Source organism: Mobula birostris, chromosome 4 (assembly GCF_030028105.1).
Source record: "Mobula birostris isolate sMobBir1 chromosome 4, sMobBir1.hap1, whole genome shotgun sequence".
Lineage (NCBI taxonomy): Eukaryota > Metazoa > Chordata > Chondrichthyes > Myliobatiformes > Myliobatidae > Mobula > Mobula birostris.
In genome coordinates, this window is record NC_092373.1 from 181898700 (window position 1) to 181919538 (window position 20839).

Sequence of the window (20839 nt, forward strand, 5' to 3'; positions counted from 1 at the left end):
ATTGTAAGATGAGTCATTTTGATCTATTCTCTCTTCTGATACAATGGGAGTGATCTGTAATGTATCATATTGTTCACTTACCGCATATAACATATGTGTAATGATAGTATACAAAATAATTTTCTTCCATTTACCCTGAAACAGTGATGTTGCTGGTCATGAGATTTAGATCCAAGAGCTGGATAGTGCATATCATAAGCAGCTTTCAATGTGTAAACTGGCACAAATGATAGGATATACTTACTTTAAGAGTCTTTCTGATGTAAAATGACTTTTACTTCAAATATCTTTTACACTGCTGGAGAGTGTTTTTAGTTTTCAAGAAGATCATCTTGGGAAGGGATACTGGAAATGGTGATGAGTACATGGAACGGAGTAGCAGAACTCAAGACATATGTCATAAAAGCAACACATTTGGAAGATTTTACTTGTCTCCATGTTGTGATATACACACAATCCTCTCTTACTGATGTGCTTTTCAAAAGAGTGAAAGGAATTCTGGTCTTCAAAGCTACATTTCTGATCATGTACGAGCTAACTACCTCTCAAGGTACACCATTGTCAAAATCCATTTCTGTTGTTCCACAATTAAACACATCTAAAGCTGACTCCTACAAAGGTAAATGAATTACTTTAATTATATACTTGCTCAATATAATTTAATAGACACTATGGCAACAGACCAGCCATAAGTAGCTCACCCACTTACAAAGATCTAATGGCTTTATCAAGAACAGTGATCATATCACTGGCTTCCAGAATGAAAGGCAATGGCATTAACATATGTACACTGTTTTATTTTACAAATTGGGAAATGTTCTACAATTTTATAACTCTTTACATAAGAAATGTTCAAAGAATTCCCACGATTGGAAAATATTTTTACTAACAGATCACTGGAACCTATTTCACCTGAAGGTTGCATGTTCTTTGATGGAAACGCTGTTTAAGAAAATGGCCCAGTAAAGAGAGTTAAAATTCTATTTATCTGTCTTTTTATTAATAATATTATTTCCTTAAATGTTTAATGAATTTTATGAAAGAAAGTTTTATTTTTCTCTGTTGTGTTATTTGATCAAAGGGTGTGTTTTTGTTTGATGGAGAGTGGACAAGTCTGTTCAGGCATGTGAGTCATTATTTTATTTACTTAGAGATGAAGTGTGGAACAGGCCCTTCCAGCCCAATGAGCCACATTGCCTAGCAACCAACCTATTTAACACTAGCCTAACCACAGGACAATTTACAATGACCAATTAACCTACTAACCAGTACGTCTTTGGAATGTGGGAGGAAACCGGAGTACCCGGAGGAAATCTAAACGGTTCACGGGGAGAATGTACAAATTCCTTACAGACGGTGCCGGAATAGATCTCCCATACTCTCCGAGCTGTAATACCATCACTCTAAATGCAATGCTACCATGGCACCCTATTCTGTTGCTGACATATTAAATTATATGAGATTTCGTATGTGCTATCTATTATTATGTAGGTGTTGTAGATGTGATTTCTTTCATTCTATGGTCTGGTTGGTTGCCAGATATGTATCAGTTTGAGTTGGTCTCACAGCTTTGTCAACTTACCTCACTCCCTATTGGACAGTAAGGCTGTGAGTGCCTGCTTCACCATAGATACAAGTTACTGACACATGCATATCTTTAAACAATGGCCAATGGGCAAAGTTCCTCCAACCAACTATGCCTAATAAGGCATTTGGGATTGACTTCAAATTTACCATAAAGTGCTACTTATAACAGCAGTGAGGCACACTTTAGCATTGATTAGGGCAGGCTATAAACCTAGTAGTTACTTGTTATTTTTTACAGTGTCATAAACTCACTTTAGATTGCTAGTTACTCTCCATAGCAACTTAGTTGAATTACTAATGTGTTTAAATATTTTATGGTGTCTTTAATTCACATAAAAGCATCAGAAGCTGTTCAGATAATAATCTGGGAAATATTAAGATATAAACAGGATACAGTGATATTAGTCCTTTTATGCCATTACATTATCTTCCTAATAAAATATTTCTTTCTGAAATATGTTTAAAAAATTACAATTGTGTTCAAAACACGACAGATACAAAAAGAAGCCGGCAGTAACAATGGGACAGTCTATACAAGATTGTCGATATAAAGGTTACTTTGGATAAAAAAGGCTTTGCATAAAAATCTTACACACTCTCTTATTGATAGATGACATTAGCCAATTCATGCTGTGTAGGATTTCTTTTTTAATCCCAACTCTGCAACAATTCAGTTTCACCTCTGATCAAATATATTTATAGAAACAAACACCTGTTTCAGAGGAAAATATGATACACTTTCTTTTCTTGCTTAACAAAATAAATTAAATATACATGACTTTCTGTTTAAAATCTATATAGTTTTACACCAAAAAGGCTTATTTCTGTGATTAGTGTCTCTCTCTAATCCACATAAGCACTACTATTTGCTACAACATCATTGCAAAGTGATTGTATGGAACAGAAAGGTACGATTGCAGGTTAAGAGCGGAAGCAAAGCTCAGTTCACCTGGAGGCTCTGCTGGAACAGCTGCTGGGCTGTGATGACCTATCCTGACCCCAAATGATGTGGCAGATTGTCCAGCGTTTCTTCATCTCTTCAGTGAAAGAGAGCAGCACCCCATCCACTTTTCTGCTGCCTGGATGAATACATATTTCATCCTTGCAGTCTCTGCCAGTTCACATGTGAAGTATTGTTCTGCTGTTCCATTCGTTCATAATGGCAGTGGCCAGACACAGTTATTTTGCAGGCTTTGTTTCAAACTTTCCACAGCACCCAGCAGACATCCATTTTGAAGCACTGACTATTTAAATCTGAATCAAGTGAGCCAGGAACTTAATGTCGACAGCATCTTTCTTTAAAACGTGAAGAATTTAATGTGAAGCCTCTAGTGAGCACAGATGTATTTGTCTGTATTATTGCAAATATAATCTTTCTAATTCCTGTTCGTATTTCAAATAATTGTAATTATTTTTGAAATATATATAATATATAAATATTATTTGGTTTTTTTGAGGATAAGGTATTTTTTGTTTTGGGATTTAACTGCATAAGTCAACTAGTCTCACAGTATTCAAAAATACCTCAAGTATAGTTTATAATTTTTTTATATATATAATTTATCAGTACAAAGCAATTGTTCAGTACTTGGGGCAAAGTTTTTCATTAGTGGGACTGCGCATCAAAAGTTAGTTGCATTTCATAAGGTTTTTAAATTGGGATTAGTGTGAGATGATTGAGTTATTGCAGTTTTACTTAAAGCAAGTTAGGCATTGAGTCGATCTTTTGGTATGAATCCCTTCTAAAATATCACCTTGAATCATTCACTGCAGCCCAGGTTTCACTGCGTCCAAGTACACTCTCATTACATGGGAATTTGAGAGTAGCTCCATTTTCCACTCTGTCTCCCAAGTTCCTAAGGAGGCCTTTGCCAGCTAGCCTTCAGTATACCGGCAGTGTGGGCTGACGAGAGAGGTCCCGCTGGAAGATGGAAATACCCTCAGTACTCCAGTGGCTCTGAGCTAACACTGATAGTGGATATGCTGGTGCTGGTGGACCTTGCCTTCGACATGAGAGTGCGTGTGAGTGTGGATGTCCGTGTAAATCTTCGGGTACATTTTCGGGGCCGGCGGCACACCCAGCGGGGGCCCTTGTGCCAGCAGGTGCTGCTGCTGAGCCACGTACTCCTCATAGTTTATCGGAGTGACGCACTCCTTGTCCGGCACCTGTGACACGCAGGTCCGGTCCCTCTGCTGCTGCCTGTGGATTGCGGCCACCGTTGCTGCCGGGCTTGAGCAAGGTTTCTTCTTGGTTTGGCATAGCCAGAGCAGGATTGTCCCGAAGATGAAGATCGCGCCGGCGGGTATTCCGATGATTACAGGCCAGGGCAGGCTACCACTCGATGAGGTGGTCACAGGTGCTTTCGGGGGCTTGGGATCTGTCACACCACAAGACACCAGGAAAGACAAAAGGCGAAGAGGGCAGGGGTGAAAAACAAAAAGACAAAGTTAAAACTAAGTGAAGAAATTCAATACAGATGACTGCAAATCCCATCTATTTTCGTTCAATGCTCATATTTTGTCATGAGATAATAACTGCCAACAAAGCATGCATTCATTGTCCAATTATAGAGTCAAAGCACAAAGTACGAGTTGGCTATAGGTCCTTTAGTCCAACTAGACCATGCTGACCATGGTGCTTACCAAGCTAATCCCATTTGTCTGTATTTGGTCCATATCCCTCTACTAAAACCCTCCAATCCATATACTTAACCTAATGCCTTTTAAACGTTTTTATTATATCTGCCTCAGCCACTTCCTCTGGGAGCTCTTTCCAAATACCCATCTTCTCCACCCTGAGTGAGGAAGTTGCCCCTTGTGTCTTTTTAAATCTAGGGATTTCACCTTAAACCTATACCCCCTAGTTTTCAGTTCCTCTTCCCCGAGTAAAGAATATGTTGTTCACCCTGTCTATACTCCTCATGATTTTCAACACCTCTGTAAGGTCTGTTCTATATTCCAAGGGATAAAATCCTTGCTTGCCAATCTTTTCTCTAAACTCAGGCGCTCGAGTCCTGATGGAATCCTTGTAAATCTTCTCTGCGCCCTTTTCAATTTAATAATGCCTTTCCTGCAACAGGTTGGACAGAATGGCACATAATACCCCAAATGAGGCCTCAACAACATCTTGTGTAACTTCAACATAATGTCCCAACTCCTATACAAAACAGCCTGACCGATGGAGGCCAGCGTGCCAAATGCTGCCTTCATCACCCAGTCTGCCTGTGATGTCACATTCTGTGAACAATGTACTTGCACTCCTGGATTTCTCAGTTCCACAATTGTTGACAGATTTCATATTGGCCAAAGGACAGGAAACCAGTAAGAAACAAGAGAAATCAGAGCAAAAACATAGGACCGGGAAGCTGAATAAGATTAGCTTTTATTTGTCACATGTGCATCGAAACATTGAAATATACAGTGAAATCATTTGTTTGGTTCAAAGACCAACACAGCCCAAAGATGTGCTGGAGTCAGCCGATAAGTATTGCCATGCTTCTGGCAGCCACATAGCATGCCCAATCTTAATCTTAACCAGTACATCTTTTGCAATGTGAGAGGAAACCAGAGACCACGAGGAAAGTCGCACGGCCAGGGGGAGAACAAACTAACTGCTTATAAACTGTGTCAGAAATTAAACCTTAATTGCTGATGCTGTAAAGCATTACACTAACTGCTAGGCTACCACCTTTCACACTTGGGTGCATCATTGGAAGTCAGGGCATGAACCATACTTACAATTGCTCACGGAACTACCAGTCTGACATGCAGTCATTTTATTCGGTTCACCTGTACACCTATTCGTTAGTGTGCATCTTGTGAAATAAGTCTCAATGTAGATATCACGCTCTCTAAGCTTTGTAAGACAGAATTATTAATAAAATTACAGTGGCAATGCAGACCACATCAACTTTGAATGATGTTATCCTTATTTGAAGTGGCTTAATCTGTTTTAAATCATTATCAAATTCAGCTGCCTTCTAATTAGAGTGTCATTAAAGCACATCTGGGCCCCTCAGTCACTAATTATTGAACCTAATTTGGTTTAATGATGCTAAAAGCACAGCAAAAATAGAAAGAACTTGGAGACAAGTACTAAGTCCCATCTGAATCACTTTAATCTTCAATATGACAGTTCATATCTTGTTCAAATAAGAAGTTATGAGACAGGCTGGTAATTATGTTGATGGACATGTAAAATGACTTGCATCATTGGAAGTCAGGACATGAGCTGTACTTACGATTGCTCACGGAACTACCAGTCTGACATGCAGTTAGTGGCCACTTTCTTCCGTCCACCTGTACACCTACTCGTTAATGCAAATATCTAATCAGCCAATCATATGGCAGCATCTCAATGCATAAACGCATGTAGACATGGTCAAGAGGTTCAGTTGTTGGACAGACCAAACATCAGAATGGGGAAGAAATATGTTCTAAGTGACCTTGACTGTGGAGTGATTGTTGGTGCTGGATGGGGTGGTTTGGGTATCTCGGAAACTGCGGATCTCCTGGGGATTTTCACCCTCAACAGTCCTTAGAGTTTACAGAGAACAGTGCAAAAACAAAAAAAAAATCCAATGGCCGGCAGTTCCACAGGCAAAGACACATTGTTAATAAGAGAGGTCAGAGGAGAATGCCCAGACTGATTTAAATTCACAAGAAGGCAACAGTAACTCAAGTAACTATGTGTTACAACAGTGGTGTGCAGAAGACCATCTCCAAATGCACAACATGTTGAACTTTGAAGTGGATGGGCTACAATAATGGAATACCATGAAGATACAAACGTGGCCACTTTATTAAGTAAATAAGGTACCTAATTAAGTGGCTACTGAGTGTTTTCTTCAAAAAGATAACTGATAGAGGTAAGTCCCTCAGAAATGAGACAATTTCAGAGCAAATAATCTTCATTTTCTTCTCCCACATCTCCTAGTGATCAATAACCTATTAAGCTTTGTAAAGGCCGATTGTTAATAGGACTGAATACACAGTTGAGTCTAGAGAAGAGTGATCAAGCTGAAGAGTGAGTCATGGTTGTATACTTACAGATACATTTTCCTTTATTGATTGGTGGTGTGGCAGCTTCATTATAACTCCAGTACAGAATGTTTTAATTTTCACTTAAAGAGTATTTTACTGGAAATAATTCAGAAGATGTGTATATTATTTGTGTTTCCATGTCAACACAATGAGTGGATTCTAGATCCATTCGGGATCTAGGCCGAACAAATTGGCTACCAATTATAGTCTCCTCGACCAGCGTCATTTACAATTTATCCAGCTGGCACAACAGCTCTCCTGAAGAGGCCAAGTAATTTTCTTTGCACGAGAGTTTCATCAGATTTAACATGGTCTTAAAATTGAAATGCACGCAGCTAAAAGCATAGCAAGATTTCAACTACAACATCACAGAAGATGTTTTAAACATTGGAACAAACCCAACCAATCTTTTCTGAGAAGACTCTGGACAATGTGCTGAAGGCTTATAATCAAATAAGTCACTCATTGTGATGGGGCCAGCAAATATTTCTCAGGTAAATCCATGAAGAGTTTACCCAGTGGCACCATGTCCTTGAGCAATTCAAACTCCTGAATCTAATTTTTCTCTTATTTAAAAGAATCACACAGAACAGGAAAGTATTTAGCCAATAGTATATCTGGTATTTTTTTTTCAGTTACATTGCAAGCCTGATCACTCCCCGGAATCCTGCAAGTTTCTTCATTCCCAGCAAATGTCACAATTCATATAGACCTAAAGTTATACAGCACAGAAATGGGTCCTTCACAACACCACATCTGTGTGTGGAGCCATGGGAGATGGTTGAGTCTTACATAAATGTTTCTCATTCATATTTACCATGAAGGAACATAAGCTAGGAAATTCATTGAAGGGAACAATGATATCCTCACGCCTCCCAATACAATGAATCAGAAGGTGTTGGCTGTCTTGAGGTGCATAAAGATGGATAAATCCCCAAGGTCTAACCAAGTGTTTCCTTGGAAGCAGGGGAAGAAATTTTCGGGCACTGGAAGAGATTCTGCATCTCCCTTAGGCTCAGGTCTGATACCAGAAGACTGAAAGTGGATGATGTTGTGCCTTCATTTAAGAAGGGTGCAAGAATAAGCCAGTGAAAGGCAGGTCTGTGAGCCTAACACTGGGGATGACAGGAAAGTTGGTGGAGGGTATTCAGAGAAGAAGAATTTACCTACGTTGGGAGAGGACTAGACTGATTAGGGATAGTTACCATAGCTTTGTCCATGAGAAATCGTGGCTTGCCTACTGTAGTTTGAAGATGTGACCACAAGGGAAGAATGGTTAAATCAGGGCATTGCGTGGACAAGGCCCTGAGAATGTTGTAGTATAAGGAGACCTAGGGGTACAAGTACATAGATCCCTGAAAGGGGGAAACTCGTGTAGAACAGGCGGTGAAGAAGGTATATGGCATTCTTGTCTTCATCAGATGGGCAAGAGTTGAGATGTCATATTACATTTGTACAAGATGTGGGTGAAACCACACCTGCAATACTGAATTATTCATTTTTTAATTATTTTATTACAACTTTTAGAATTTTTATATGTTTTGCACTGTACTGCTGTTCCAAAACAACACACTTCAAGACATCTGTTAGTGAAAATAAACCTCATTCTGATTCACGTTGGATCCTCTATGCTGCTGCATTTATCTGTTTGCTTGTTCAAGGAGCAGTCAATGATTATTTCCACAGTCAAGTTACTATTGCACAGAATTAGAATGAACAGAAAGCAGATGAATCATCTGCATCCAAACATATGTTGACAAGTAATGTAGAACAGATTCCACTGGTCACATCTTGCCATAGCTCTGAAACCTGTCGCCAACTAACATGTGGGGATATGTGAAATGGGTTGACATTTAGAAATGTTATGAAGGGTAAGAACAGCAAGATTTCATGGCAGGGAGTAAGGCAAGAAATTACTTTTCTGCCAATCTCCTGAATCTTTCCCTGGCTCCATGTGTCTTCCAATAAAACAGTGAGGAATTTCATAGGATGTAATACCTTCAAGGCCAGAAAAGATTGACGTGGACTAAAATAAATTGAGACATTTTACTCTGAGACATGAAGAGGTTATTTTCCACAGCAAAGCAAAAACTGACAGTGTCTTGCAGTCTCAGAACACAATTCCCTCTTGTTCCCTCATCTACACTCTCTGTCCCTCAGTCAGACATGGTTCCCACCACATTCCCTGCTTGTTTGAACATCTCCAGATTAATCCCCAGTCAGCAACACTAAACACTCTTCACCAGTATTTCAATAAATTCAACTTCATGAAATTTAACATCACATGTTAGGGATAATAAACCTAATTCTGAAAAGAAAAATTACAAGGTGGCTTGAACGTTTAATTTTTCCATCAGGTGTCTTCAATAGATTTTGATAACATAGATGATTTAGTTCCCATCTTATTGGTAATTAATTATCTCCTTCAGTACAAAGTGCTTGCATCCAACTGGGTAACCTCACAATTTCAAGCCTGTTATTTCATCTTCTATGACTTAATTTTATCTGCTGTGAATTGTGAACAAAAGAAGAATGAAGCAGCCCATGATAAATTATTTTTAGTGTACTTGATCGAAAATTATTCAAACTATGTAACCCTTTGAGTGAAGGGATTTTCTTCATCCGTTCTAACTGTATTTACCTTGATATCCACAATGGCTCCTGTTTCTACTGCCTTTACTTTCATTCACTGAATGTGAGTTGTGATAACACTTAAGTAAACAAAAATTCTCACAAAGCTGAAGGTAGTACCTTAGTGTCCTATAGGCAATGTCAGAGGGTAGTTAAGGGTCAACCACAGACAGTGGCTTGGGTTCACTTTAGACCAGACTAGGGGAGGAGCACAGATCACCTCCCACACAGCACAGCAGGGAACTGAAAAGTTTCTGCACACTAGTCTGTTAGTTTCCATGTCAATGCTGGTATGCTTAATTCATTTGTTGTATCTTTTTATAATTTAATAATTATGGTGAGGTGCATGTTTTAGAATACAAAATTTGTGCTTGAACCTTGAAAGTCTTTTTTTTTTGACAGTTAGATATTTGCCAAAAATCAAAATAAAACATTTACCAGCAAGATTTCTGGTAGTGTACACAGACACTAGGTCTACCAAATTTCTTGGCCTCACAACTATGAAGATCAGCAACCAGCAGAATTCTGCCATACTGTATGAGGATGTCCTTGATCTCTTAGAGGCTGTATCTACATTTTTCTGGTACTAAGTCACCAATGGCTTAGAAATGGATTGATGGAAAATATAGATTTGAGCTATAGGACCACCATCCTTCAAACAAATTCTGGTGTTAACAGCAACAAATCCTTCTTTGCCCAGTGGCAGAATTGGTTCCAACAGTTTGTACTGTGAAGTCTTTGGCTCAATACGTTCTGGAGGCTTGCCATTCACTTTGATAAAGCCATTTCCCATTTTGCAATGGGCAACCACAGTTACTATTTGATGCAGCTTTGTTAGAAATAATTGGAAACTGGAACAGGTTGCAAAGGTCTTTCAGCAGGCCATGCAAGCTCCCGCATACTTTTCTCCATCTTGTAGGAGTCTCTCCCTTAGAGATGGTCTCAGTGAATATTGTAGCGTCAGAACAAACAGGGGATAAGAAGCACAAGGCAGTAAATCAACCTTGTGTTCGAGAATTATGTGCAATCATTGTCAGAACAACATCACAACTGCAGCATAACATGCATTGCATGATATCAGCAAGGTAAGGCAAGGTATGCTGCAATGCTAGCAGTTGTTATATCAGTGCACCTTATCTCTGTGCAATTTGAATTACTTTCCCTAAAGGAAAATGCATTTGAACAGCTTTAGCTACTTGAGAATTGTTTCTAACAAAGCTACATCAAATAATAGGTTAATGAAAAGTCAACATATTGCTATGGTTACCCAGACGTTCTATCTGCTCCCTTTCATCGACAGAAGATAAAAAGCCTTAAAGCACATGCCACCATGATGCTCAAGGACAGCTTCTCTCTTGCTGCTAAAAGACTATTGAACATTTCCCTTCTATGATAAGGTGGACTCCCGGCCTCAGACCTCATGATGGCCTTGCAATTAGTCTGCCTGCATGGCAATTTCTCTGTAACAATTTCTTCTGCATTCAGTCACTGTTCTCCCCTTCTACTACTTCAATGTATTGTTGCTATGTCTGGATGGCATGCTAAACAAAGTTTTTCACCATACCTCAGTATCACAATCAGGTTTGTTATCACTGACTCTATATATCATGAAACTTGTTGGTTTGCAGCAGCAATACAGTACAATACATAAAAGATACTATAAAATACAGAAAGATATATTTTAAAAAATAATAGAGTGCAAAATATTGAGGTGGTGTTCATGGGTTCATGTACTGTTTAAAAATCTAGTAAAAGTGAAGAAGCTGTTTCCTCAAATGTTGAGTTAGTGTCTTCAGCCTTCAATCTCCCGTGCCTTGTCCCTGATGGTAATAATGAGAAGAGGGCATGACCTAGATGGTGAGGATCCTTAATAATGGATGCTGCCTTCTTGAGACATTGACTTTTAAAGATGTCCAATATATCAACAGCACCTGCCTATATACCATTGAGGACACTTATACAGAAAGGTATCAGAAAAGAGTCAGTATCATCATGAAGGATCCCACTCGCCCTGCTCATGGACTGTTTGTCCCTCTCCCATCAGGGAGGAGGCTACGTAGCACCCACGCCAGGATCAGCAGTTTCAAAAACAGTTATTTTCTCCATGCAGTAATGCTGATCAACACCTCCACCTACTAACCAATCCCACCACCACTACTTTATCATTTCCTGTCAGTCACCTTATGTACACACACTACTGTGCCTTGCATCACTTTATGGATGTATAATCAATCTACGTATACACAGTAAGCTGTCTTATGTATTTATACTTATTGTGCTTTTTATTATTGTTTTCTTTATCTTATTGCAATTTTTATGCTGCATCGGATCTGGAGTAACAATTGTTTCGTTCTCCTTTACACTTGTGTACTGGAAATGATATTAAACAATCTTCAATCTTGAACCTTTTTCATCAGGACTTCTACGTCTTTTTGAATGACACTGAGGACTCTTTCTTCTGCACCGTTCATGTAGCCAGAATGTGTGAATTTACCTTCTACCTGCCATGGGTAGTGTATTTCTTGGAGCAGCCAGCCTTCTTTGGTTGCTACACACCAATGCTGTGGAAGTATCTGAACAGAGTGTGACCTCAATAGGAACAACCCAGATCTGTTTTTAGTGCTTACTTCTGGGTGGAAGTTGCCCTAAAGCTTAGATAAACTTATTACTAACACAAAAGAAAATAATGCATTAGCACACCAAAAATAGATGCAGTCCATTTTCTAGACATAGCTTCCAAGTTCAGAGACCTCTGAAGACTCTTAATCACTAAAATGGAGGATAACAAGACAGCAGTGTTGCACTACAGAGAGATCACACTGAGAGTTCATGAGGCAATTATAGACTACTGTTCAATGTTAATGTTCCATCTACAGACATTTCCATGTCCCTCAAGACTCAGCAATGTCACTAAGAATTTTATGTTCTATCAAGGCTATAAACTGTATTTTCCCTGCTTATCCCTCAGAAATCAAGGTCCTATAACTCAGAACTGTCCATTCTCACTGAAGAAAACAAAAGAGCAACTTCTAATAATTTTGGAAAAGATAATGTGACCGGTTCCTGCCAAGTTGCAAACTATTATTTGTTCCACAATCTTAGCGTCTGAGTCAAAAGGTTATTGCTATGCTGTCATGATTTTTGCTGAGATCCAACACTGATCTCACACAGTTTGACTTTGAAAGCAGACCTGAAATTGGATTAATTTGCAAGTGCTGTGCAAGATTTTACCTCAACGTTGATTATGGCTATGAACAGAAAATGCAGCAGCAATTCTCCCCCTGGATTTCCTCCACTATAAACATTCAGCCTTGATTAGTTCAGTTGAATACAACATCCCAACATGTGCAGACATGAATAATGCTCCAGATTGTCAGTTTCACATTTAGTAAACACCATTAATCTTCTTTCAACTCTTTATATTGAAAAGTACAAATTCAATACCATTTGTATAAATTTCTAGTTGAAAACCAGTCCAGTGCAACACCAATATACTTAATCCTTTCATTATGATTTATTTAATTTATTTCAGCATAATTTATTCATGACATCAAATATTTGCATCTGTGGCTTCCAACATCAAAGCAGGCTGAACACTTTAAGAGGTGGACTAATAAATTACTTTTTAACAGTAACCTAAATCTTAGTTAGCAAGCAATTGAAAATCTATTTATTCAAAATGATTTACTTGTAACTCAAGAGTGAAGTTTCCTGTTCCTTGAGGTGAGTGGAAAACCTGATTATTTTTCCATCTACACTGCCTGTAGTCAGAAGTCTGCACTCTCAAGCTAGGTAAAACTTGGTTAGCTTCAGCATAAAGCTTTCTTTAGCCTGGCCCAACAGTGAAGTCATTGGAAATGAAAACCAAGAGAGATATATAAAGAGATATCTGAGTTCATGTTGCTTGTTTCACAATAGCATCCAAAGTCAAAATTAGCCCAATGTGTCATGTCAAACAGGTACGCTGATGTGGGAAATTACCTTTCCATGCTTTCCACATTGGATCAGGTTTAAAGCCAAAGTCAAAGTAAATTTACTTTGTTACCATGTACTACCTTGTGTTGCCATTTTAGTGTTAGTTGATATTAAACCACACGCAGTTTGCCACTTGTTTGTCCCACACTACGCCCAACTTGTCCCAACCATGCATTGTTGAAGAGAACTATACAGAGTCGGGCATTAGTTTATGCCAAACTGGAGGAGATGGTGAAGAGCCACTGCTTCAGCTGGGGTGGATGAAATCTGCTCCATGCAATGAAAGGGTGGAGTGCGTGACCGCTGCTCTCTCTAGATTCCTTTTTCAACTTTTTTCTCACAACTCATTTCAGAAAACGTGGGTAACCTGCTGGTGGAGAGTATCAACAGCCTAAAAAAAGTGGGTAGCTGATAGAGGAGGTTCCAGTGGGCTATCTTTGATACCCATCAACATCTGCAATGCAAACTGAATCCCTCCCATCTTGGATTCCCCTCTGATTCACCCAGACATAGGAACGTAACAAGTACATGTAGGAGTCTTGCACAGGCTTCACCATTAGATAAGATCATGCCTGATCTTTTACCTCAGTGCCATTTTTCTCCACAAACTCTGACTGTTTTATTTGTTCCAAATCCAACACTAATTTACAAAGTGGGGCAGATGCTCCCACCGAGCATCAATATCACGCCATGCAGGAACCTCATGGTCTTGATTGACCTGAATCAAAATTCTAATAGCGCCAACTGGCAGCAGGTTCTGACCTTTCCTTCATACAATTTGGTACATGATTCACAATCTTCCTTATTAATCCATTGAGGTTAGACTGGTTTTATCTTCCCCAGAGCTCACACAGAAATCACCCAATACTTAGAAATCGGGAGACTGCTTGTTGGCCACTAATGGAGCAACAGCTTTCTACTGCTGCTCCTAGTTTATTTACTTTTCTCTCCAGGCTTTTGAAATACTATTGCTAGATGAGATATTATTTTAATATGACTACTAAAGCAGCTTTAGAAGCTATTACGAGCTCAGTTAAAAAGCTTACTGAGAAGTTTCAACAGTTTAGAAAAGAAGTCAGCACTGAAATTAAACAAATAGTTACAAAACTAGAAGATATTCAAGCAATTCTAACCGAACATGATAAGAAGAAAAAGGAAGATGAAGATGTTATTACTTTACTGGACAGGAGAATTAATGATATGCAAAAGCTATATGAAAAACAATTTAAGACCAACAAAATGATGAGACAGAAGATTATTGATTTGGAAAACAGAAGTAGGATGATCAACTTACGAATCTTGGGACTTAAAGAACAAACAGAAGGAGATAATCCTAAAGAATTCTTCGCAAATCTTTTAATGGAACTATTCCCTGATATTATAAAGTCTCTGCCTTTGATTGACCGTGCTCACAGGTCACCTATCTATGGATCGGCTTCAAAATCTAAACCAAGATCAGTCATTATATGTTTCCATGAATTTCAAATAAAGGATCGCCTGATTCAAGCTGCCCATGGAAAAGGTATGATTGACTACCAGGATCAAAAGATACGTATTGTTCAAGATTTTTCATCAGAAGTTATGGCAGAACGTGCTAAGTTCAAAAGAGTTATGACGGAGTTATACAGTCAAAATTTTAAACCCTCTGTTCGTTCTCCAGCTCAACTGAGGATTACATTGGAAGACGGATCATTTAAATGGTTTTATATGAAGGAACAGGTGCAAGAATTCTTAGACTTTTAAAAAAAATGACTGATTATATATATATTGAATAGACTAAAAATCTTGCAAAAACGGAAATACTACATATTAAAAAATGTTTAATATTTTTTGGTATGAATAATTGTTATTTCTGTTTGAAAAACCCATCTAAGCTTGAATTCTCACTGTATTTTATTTAGTCTTGGTTGGAATAGAAAATAACCTTGAATTCTTGGAGCGGTTCTAACAGGTTTTCTAAGGGAATGTGTTTAGGGGAAGTAGATATTGGTTGCTCTATGACCGAGTGGGGAGGAGGGATGGGGAGTCTTTTTTCTTGAAGCTGATTTGGAAATCCAGTCAATTCTGTTGCTTAGTTAATATATTTCAAGGTTTATTATTTGGGTTTAACATACATTTTTCTTATTGTTATTTTAATCTTTCTTATAAAGAGCCTTAAACTGGATCAAAGTATTAATTTAATTAGTTTTAATGTAAAAGGACTAAATCACCCCATGAAAAGAAATAAGATTTTTGCCTATATTTAAAAAACTTAAGGTACCCATTGTTTTTCTTCATGAAACACATGTACGCACGCGCTTTTTTAATTGATGGAGAGGATCTCATTTTCATTCTTCATTTCAGGCCAAAGCTAGAGCGGTTTTGATCCTCATAGATAATAAAGTTCCCTTTGTTCAACATAAAGTAATTTCTGATACTAATGGGTGTTTTGTTATAGTATCAAGGAAACTAAATAACAAATTAATGGTATTTGCCAATGCATATGCTCCAAATATAGATGACCCAGGTTTCTTTAAGTGTTTTTTTTCATTTTTGCCAGATCTAAGTCTGTACTCATTGGTGATGGGTGAAGACTTTAATTGTTGCTTAGATCCAGTTTTAGATCGTTCATCTTTTAAACCAATGATACCAAATAAATCAGCTGTGTTTATTAAATCTTTTTTAATGAAATGTGGCATTGTTGATGCCTAGTGTTTTTTTTTCATCCAGTAGATAAGGAATATTCATTTTTTTCTCATGTTCATCATATGTATTCCAGGATTAATTATTTTTTTTAATTGATAGCCAAATGATTCCATTAGTTCGATCCTGTGAATAAAAAGAGATTGTTGTTTCAGATCACGTTCCTGTGTTTCTATCTTTAAATCTTCCTGGTCTTCTTCAAACAAATAGATTTTGGCGATTTAATCTAACTTTATCTGATAAAGATTTTTTAAAGTTTATGAAGAGACAAGTTACTTTTTTTTTGAAGAGAATACGTTGGAGGAGACTTCTAGTCTTATCAGATGGGATACCTTTAAGGCGTATATTAGAGGAGAAATTATTTCTATACTGCAAGTATTAAGAGGAAAGCTAATAAAGAGAGAGAAGCTATTCAGGTGAAACAGTTAGACCAAGAGGGTATGCCTTGGCTCCAGAACCTGCTTTATATAAAAGACGTGTTGAAATTAAAACAAATATGATCTTCTTTTAACTAACTCCTAAAAGACAAAAGTCAATTTTATATTCATGGAGATAAAACAGGTAAACAGGCTGATCAGATTAAAACTTTTAGAGCTAAACGACAGATTAAAGAAATATGCAAAACTAATGGTGATAGGACAACTGATTATTTAGAAATAAATGAATAAATGATACTTCCAGAGAATTTTACTCTGAACTTTATAGTTCTGAATCTTCTAAGGATGATATTTTAACAAACAATTTTTTAGATCAACTAAACATTCCTACAATTTCTGATGACAACAGAAAATTGTTGGAACAACCTATTTCTTTCGAGGAAATTGTTGAGCCTGTGCACTCATCACATTTGAAGAAAGCTCTGGGTCCAGATGGACTTTCTGGAGAATTTTATAAGGCCTTTTCCTCACTGCTTATACCTCATTTATGTTCAGTTTTCTAGGATTCATTTAAGTCAGGCAGACTTCCTCAATCTTTTTATGAGGCTTCCATTTCGCTCATTCTTAAAAAGAGTAAGGATCCAACTGAATGCTCTTCTTATCGACCGATTTCTTTTCTTAATGTTGACGCTAAGATCTTATCTAAAGTTTTGTCCCATAGGATTGAAATTATTTTACCATCTGTCATTTCTGATAATCAAACTGGATTTATCAAAAATCGATATTCTCACTTTGATATTTGCCGGTTATTAAATGTTATTTATTCTCCTTCTAACATGGTATTGGAAGGTGTGGTATCCCTAGATGCTGAAAAAACTTTTGACAGAGTTGAATGGAATTATTTATTTAAAACTTTAGAAAAATTTAATTATGGGCCTGTTTTCATTCAATGGATTAAATTACTTTATTTAGCCCCTTCTGCTAGGGTTATCACTAATTTTCATAACTCCAAACCATTTAAGCTTCAACGTGGCACTAGACAAGATTGTCCGTTGAGCCCTTTGCTTTTTGATCTAGCCTTAGAACCTTTAGCCATTGCTTTTCGAGAATCTAATGATATCACCAGTATCTTAAGGAGAGACACTATTCATAAAGTCTCGTTGTATGCTGATGATTTGCTGCTTTTTATTTCTAATGTTGAGACTTCATTACCCCATGTGCTTTCTTTACTCTCCTGCTTTAGCCAGTTTTCAGGTTATAAATTAAACCTACATAAAAGTGAACTTTTCCCTTTGAACAATTTGATACCAATAAATACTAACTTTCCTTTTAAAATTGTAAGAAACCAATTTACCTATTTAGATGTAACAATCACTAAAAATTATAAGTGTCTATCTAAAGAAAATTTTCTTACTCTATTGAAACATGTAAAAAGAATACTATCAAATTGGTCGCCTCTTTTGTTATCATTAATTGGTCGAATTAACTCTATCAAAATGAATATATTACCTAAATTCATATATCTTTTTCAGGCATTGCCAGTTTTCATTCCTAAATGCTTTTCTGATTCTCTTGACTCTATTATATCTTCTTATAGATGGAAGAATAAGTGTTCTAGATTAAATAAAATTCATCTTCAGAAAGATAAAAAGAATGCAGAATTAGCCTTATCAAACTCTAGACTTTATTATTGGGTAGTTAATATAAGAAATCTTACATTTTGGTTATAGTATATAAATTGTGAGGATTGCCTGATGTGGGTTTTTTTAGAAGCTAATTCTGTTAATAAATTATCTATTATTTCTCTTCTTGGATCCTCACTTCCTTTGTCTTTGAGTAAATTAGCTGATAATCTGGTAGTTAAACACACTATGAGGATTTGGATACAATTCCAAAAATATTTTGGCTTATTGAGATTTTCTCTTTTGAGTCCCATTTTTTCTAATTATTTTTTTAAACCCTCTATGATTGATGTGACTTTTAAAGAATGGGATAGATTAGGTATTAAATGCTTTCAGGACTTGTTTGTAGAGGAAAGTCTTTTTTCGTTTGAACAATTGTCAACTAAATATATTCGCATTTTTTTCGATATCTACAAATAAGAGAATTTTTACAGTCTCAAACAAGTACATTTCCTAAAAGTCCTGATAAGAATCTACTAGATGTAATCTTTAACCTGAAAACTTTTTATAATGGATCTATATCTAATATTTATAATATGCTGTTGGGAATGAGAAGTGTTCCTTTAGATAAAATTAAAAATCTTTGGGAACAAGATTTAGAGAATTCAATTTCTGAGGAAACTTGGAATCAAATTTTTAAATTGGTCAACACTTCATCGTTATGTGCCTGTCACTCACTCCTTCAATTTAAAGTGGTCCATAGGGGCCATATGACTAAGGATAAGTTGTCTCATTTTTATTTAGATATATCTCCATATTGTGATAAATGTAATAATGGAGAAGCTTCACTCATTCATATATTTTGGACATGTCTGAGTCTTGGAAAATATTGGAAAGAAGTATTTCAAACCTGTTGGATACTTTTTAAAGTAAATTTCAAGCCTAATCCTTTGACTGCTTTATTTGGTATTGTTGGAGGAAAGGATATTATTTTGGAGCCATCTGATTTGCACATTTTGGCTTTTATGTCTCTTATGGCCAGAAGGACGCTTTTGCTTAAATGGAAAGGTGTGGCCCCTCCTATTCACGCCCAATGGTTATGTGATGAGATGTCATGTTTAAATTTAGAGACGATTCGATGTTCAATCTTTGAATCTAATCAAGACTTTCAAACATTGTTGGGACCTTCTCTGAATTATTTTCAAAATCTTTGATTTGTTGTTAAAGCACAGATGATCACTAAATCTTTTTTCTTCTTTTTTCTACTAATCAGCTTCGGTCTGCAGTGGGTGAGATTTTTTCCATATAATTAAATTATTATTTCTCAATGTTACAAACTAATTGACTCTCATGAATATAGGGTAAGGAGGCTTTACATGCGATTTAGTTTAATGTATTGACATATATATATACAAACGTTTGTATTTTTTTCCTGTACTCTGTATTCTTACATATATATAAATTAATAAAAATATTGAAAGGAAATTGGAGCAGAAGTAGCACACTTCTGCCCTTGGACAATCTTCCCTATTTATTTAAGTCATGCCTGATCTTTTTACAGTACTGTGCAAAAGACTTGGGCACATAGAAAAAAATTTCTGTAAAGCAAAGATGCTTTCAACAATAATGAAATAGTAAGTTTATAAATATCAAAAAAATTACTGTAAGGGAGTAAACTGTAAAAATCTAAACCAAATCAATATTTGGTGTGACCATCCTTTGCCCTTTAAGCTGCATAATTTCTCTTTGGTACACTATTGTGCAGTTTTATAAGAAAGTCGGCTGGTAGGTTGTTCCAAACATCGTGGAGAACTTGCCACAGTTCTTCTGCTGACTTTGGCTGTCTTGCTTACTTCTGTCTCTCCAAGTAATCCCAGACAGCCTTGATGATGTTGACATCAGGGCTCTGGGAGGCCACACCATCTGAAACCATATAAAAAATCTAGGGCGCCTGAGACTTAGGCATAGTACTGTACTTCATTAGTGTCATCCCTCTCCACTAACCCTGTTCCCATGATTTTCTTAATATCTATGAATTTATCAATCTCTTTTTTCAATATACTCAGCCACTTAGCTCAGTTCTCTTGGATTGAGAATGCCAAAGAAATTTCAATTCATCTCTGTCTTCTCTGGCCAATACTTTGTTTTGAGACTGTGACTCATGCTTCTCGTCATGGAAGCCAGAAAAATAGGCATTCATCCTGCATCCACCCGGAAAGTGAAGTATTCTTACAGGGGTCCCCAACTTTTCTTATGCCATTAACCAAGGGGTCCGTAGACACCATGTTGGGAACAATTATTAGAGTTACTAACCAGAGGCATCACTCTAACCGATGTTGTAACATGATATTCTGCACGCCCTTCTTCCATTTTGTACAACCCTGATGTACTTATGTATGGGATAATCTGTCTGATCGCACAGAACATAAGCTTTTCACTGTACCTCTACAATATAATAAACTAATTGCCAATTACCGGCTCCCAACTAAAGGCACCTCTGTAACAGTAACAGAGTTACCAGCTATTGGCATCTTTGCAACTGTATTAATGCTCCCAGCTAATGACACTTTTACACCAGAGACGGAGTTATCAACCATCAACAACTTTGAGGAGTGAAATGTTTGTCCACACCATTTATGGCACTGTATTGCTTTAATTCTCGCGGTTCCCAGCTGGATGCTTGAAAGTTTCACGATCTCTGCCACTAATACCAGAAAGCAGTAAAGATAAGATTAAAGTCTAATACCCTGCTCATCACCTCCCGCCAGTTTCCCTTCACTCCACTGTCCGCTCTATCAGATTCCTTCTTCTTCAGCCCTCTGCCTCTTCCACCCTATCACCTCCCAGCTTCCCACAGAATCCCCCCTCCCCCTCCTACCCATCTTTCCCCCTCAACTGGTCTCACCCATCACCTATCAGTTT

At 37.3% G+C, this 20839-nt stretch overlaps 1 protein-coding gene across 6 annotated transcripts in view; it reads right to left on the reverse strand.

Annotated features, from left to right (window-relative positions):
• Window positions 1-776: 776 nt before the first annotated feature.
• fgfrl1a (fibroblast growth factor receptor like 1a) overlaps window positions 777-20839 on the reverse strand; it is a 335558-nt gene continuing 315495 nt past the window's right edge. For all 6 annotated transcript variants that reach the window (XM_072256632.1, XM_072256635.1, XM_072256634.1 and 3 more), the window contains one exon: window positions 777-3965. In XM_072256632.1, coding sequence (XP_072112733.1) covers window positions 3550-3965 — 416 coding nt within the window. In that variant the 3' untranslated portion in view covers window positions 777-3549. The remainder of the gene's footprint in view (window positions 3966-20839) is intronic.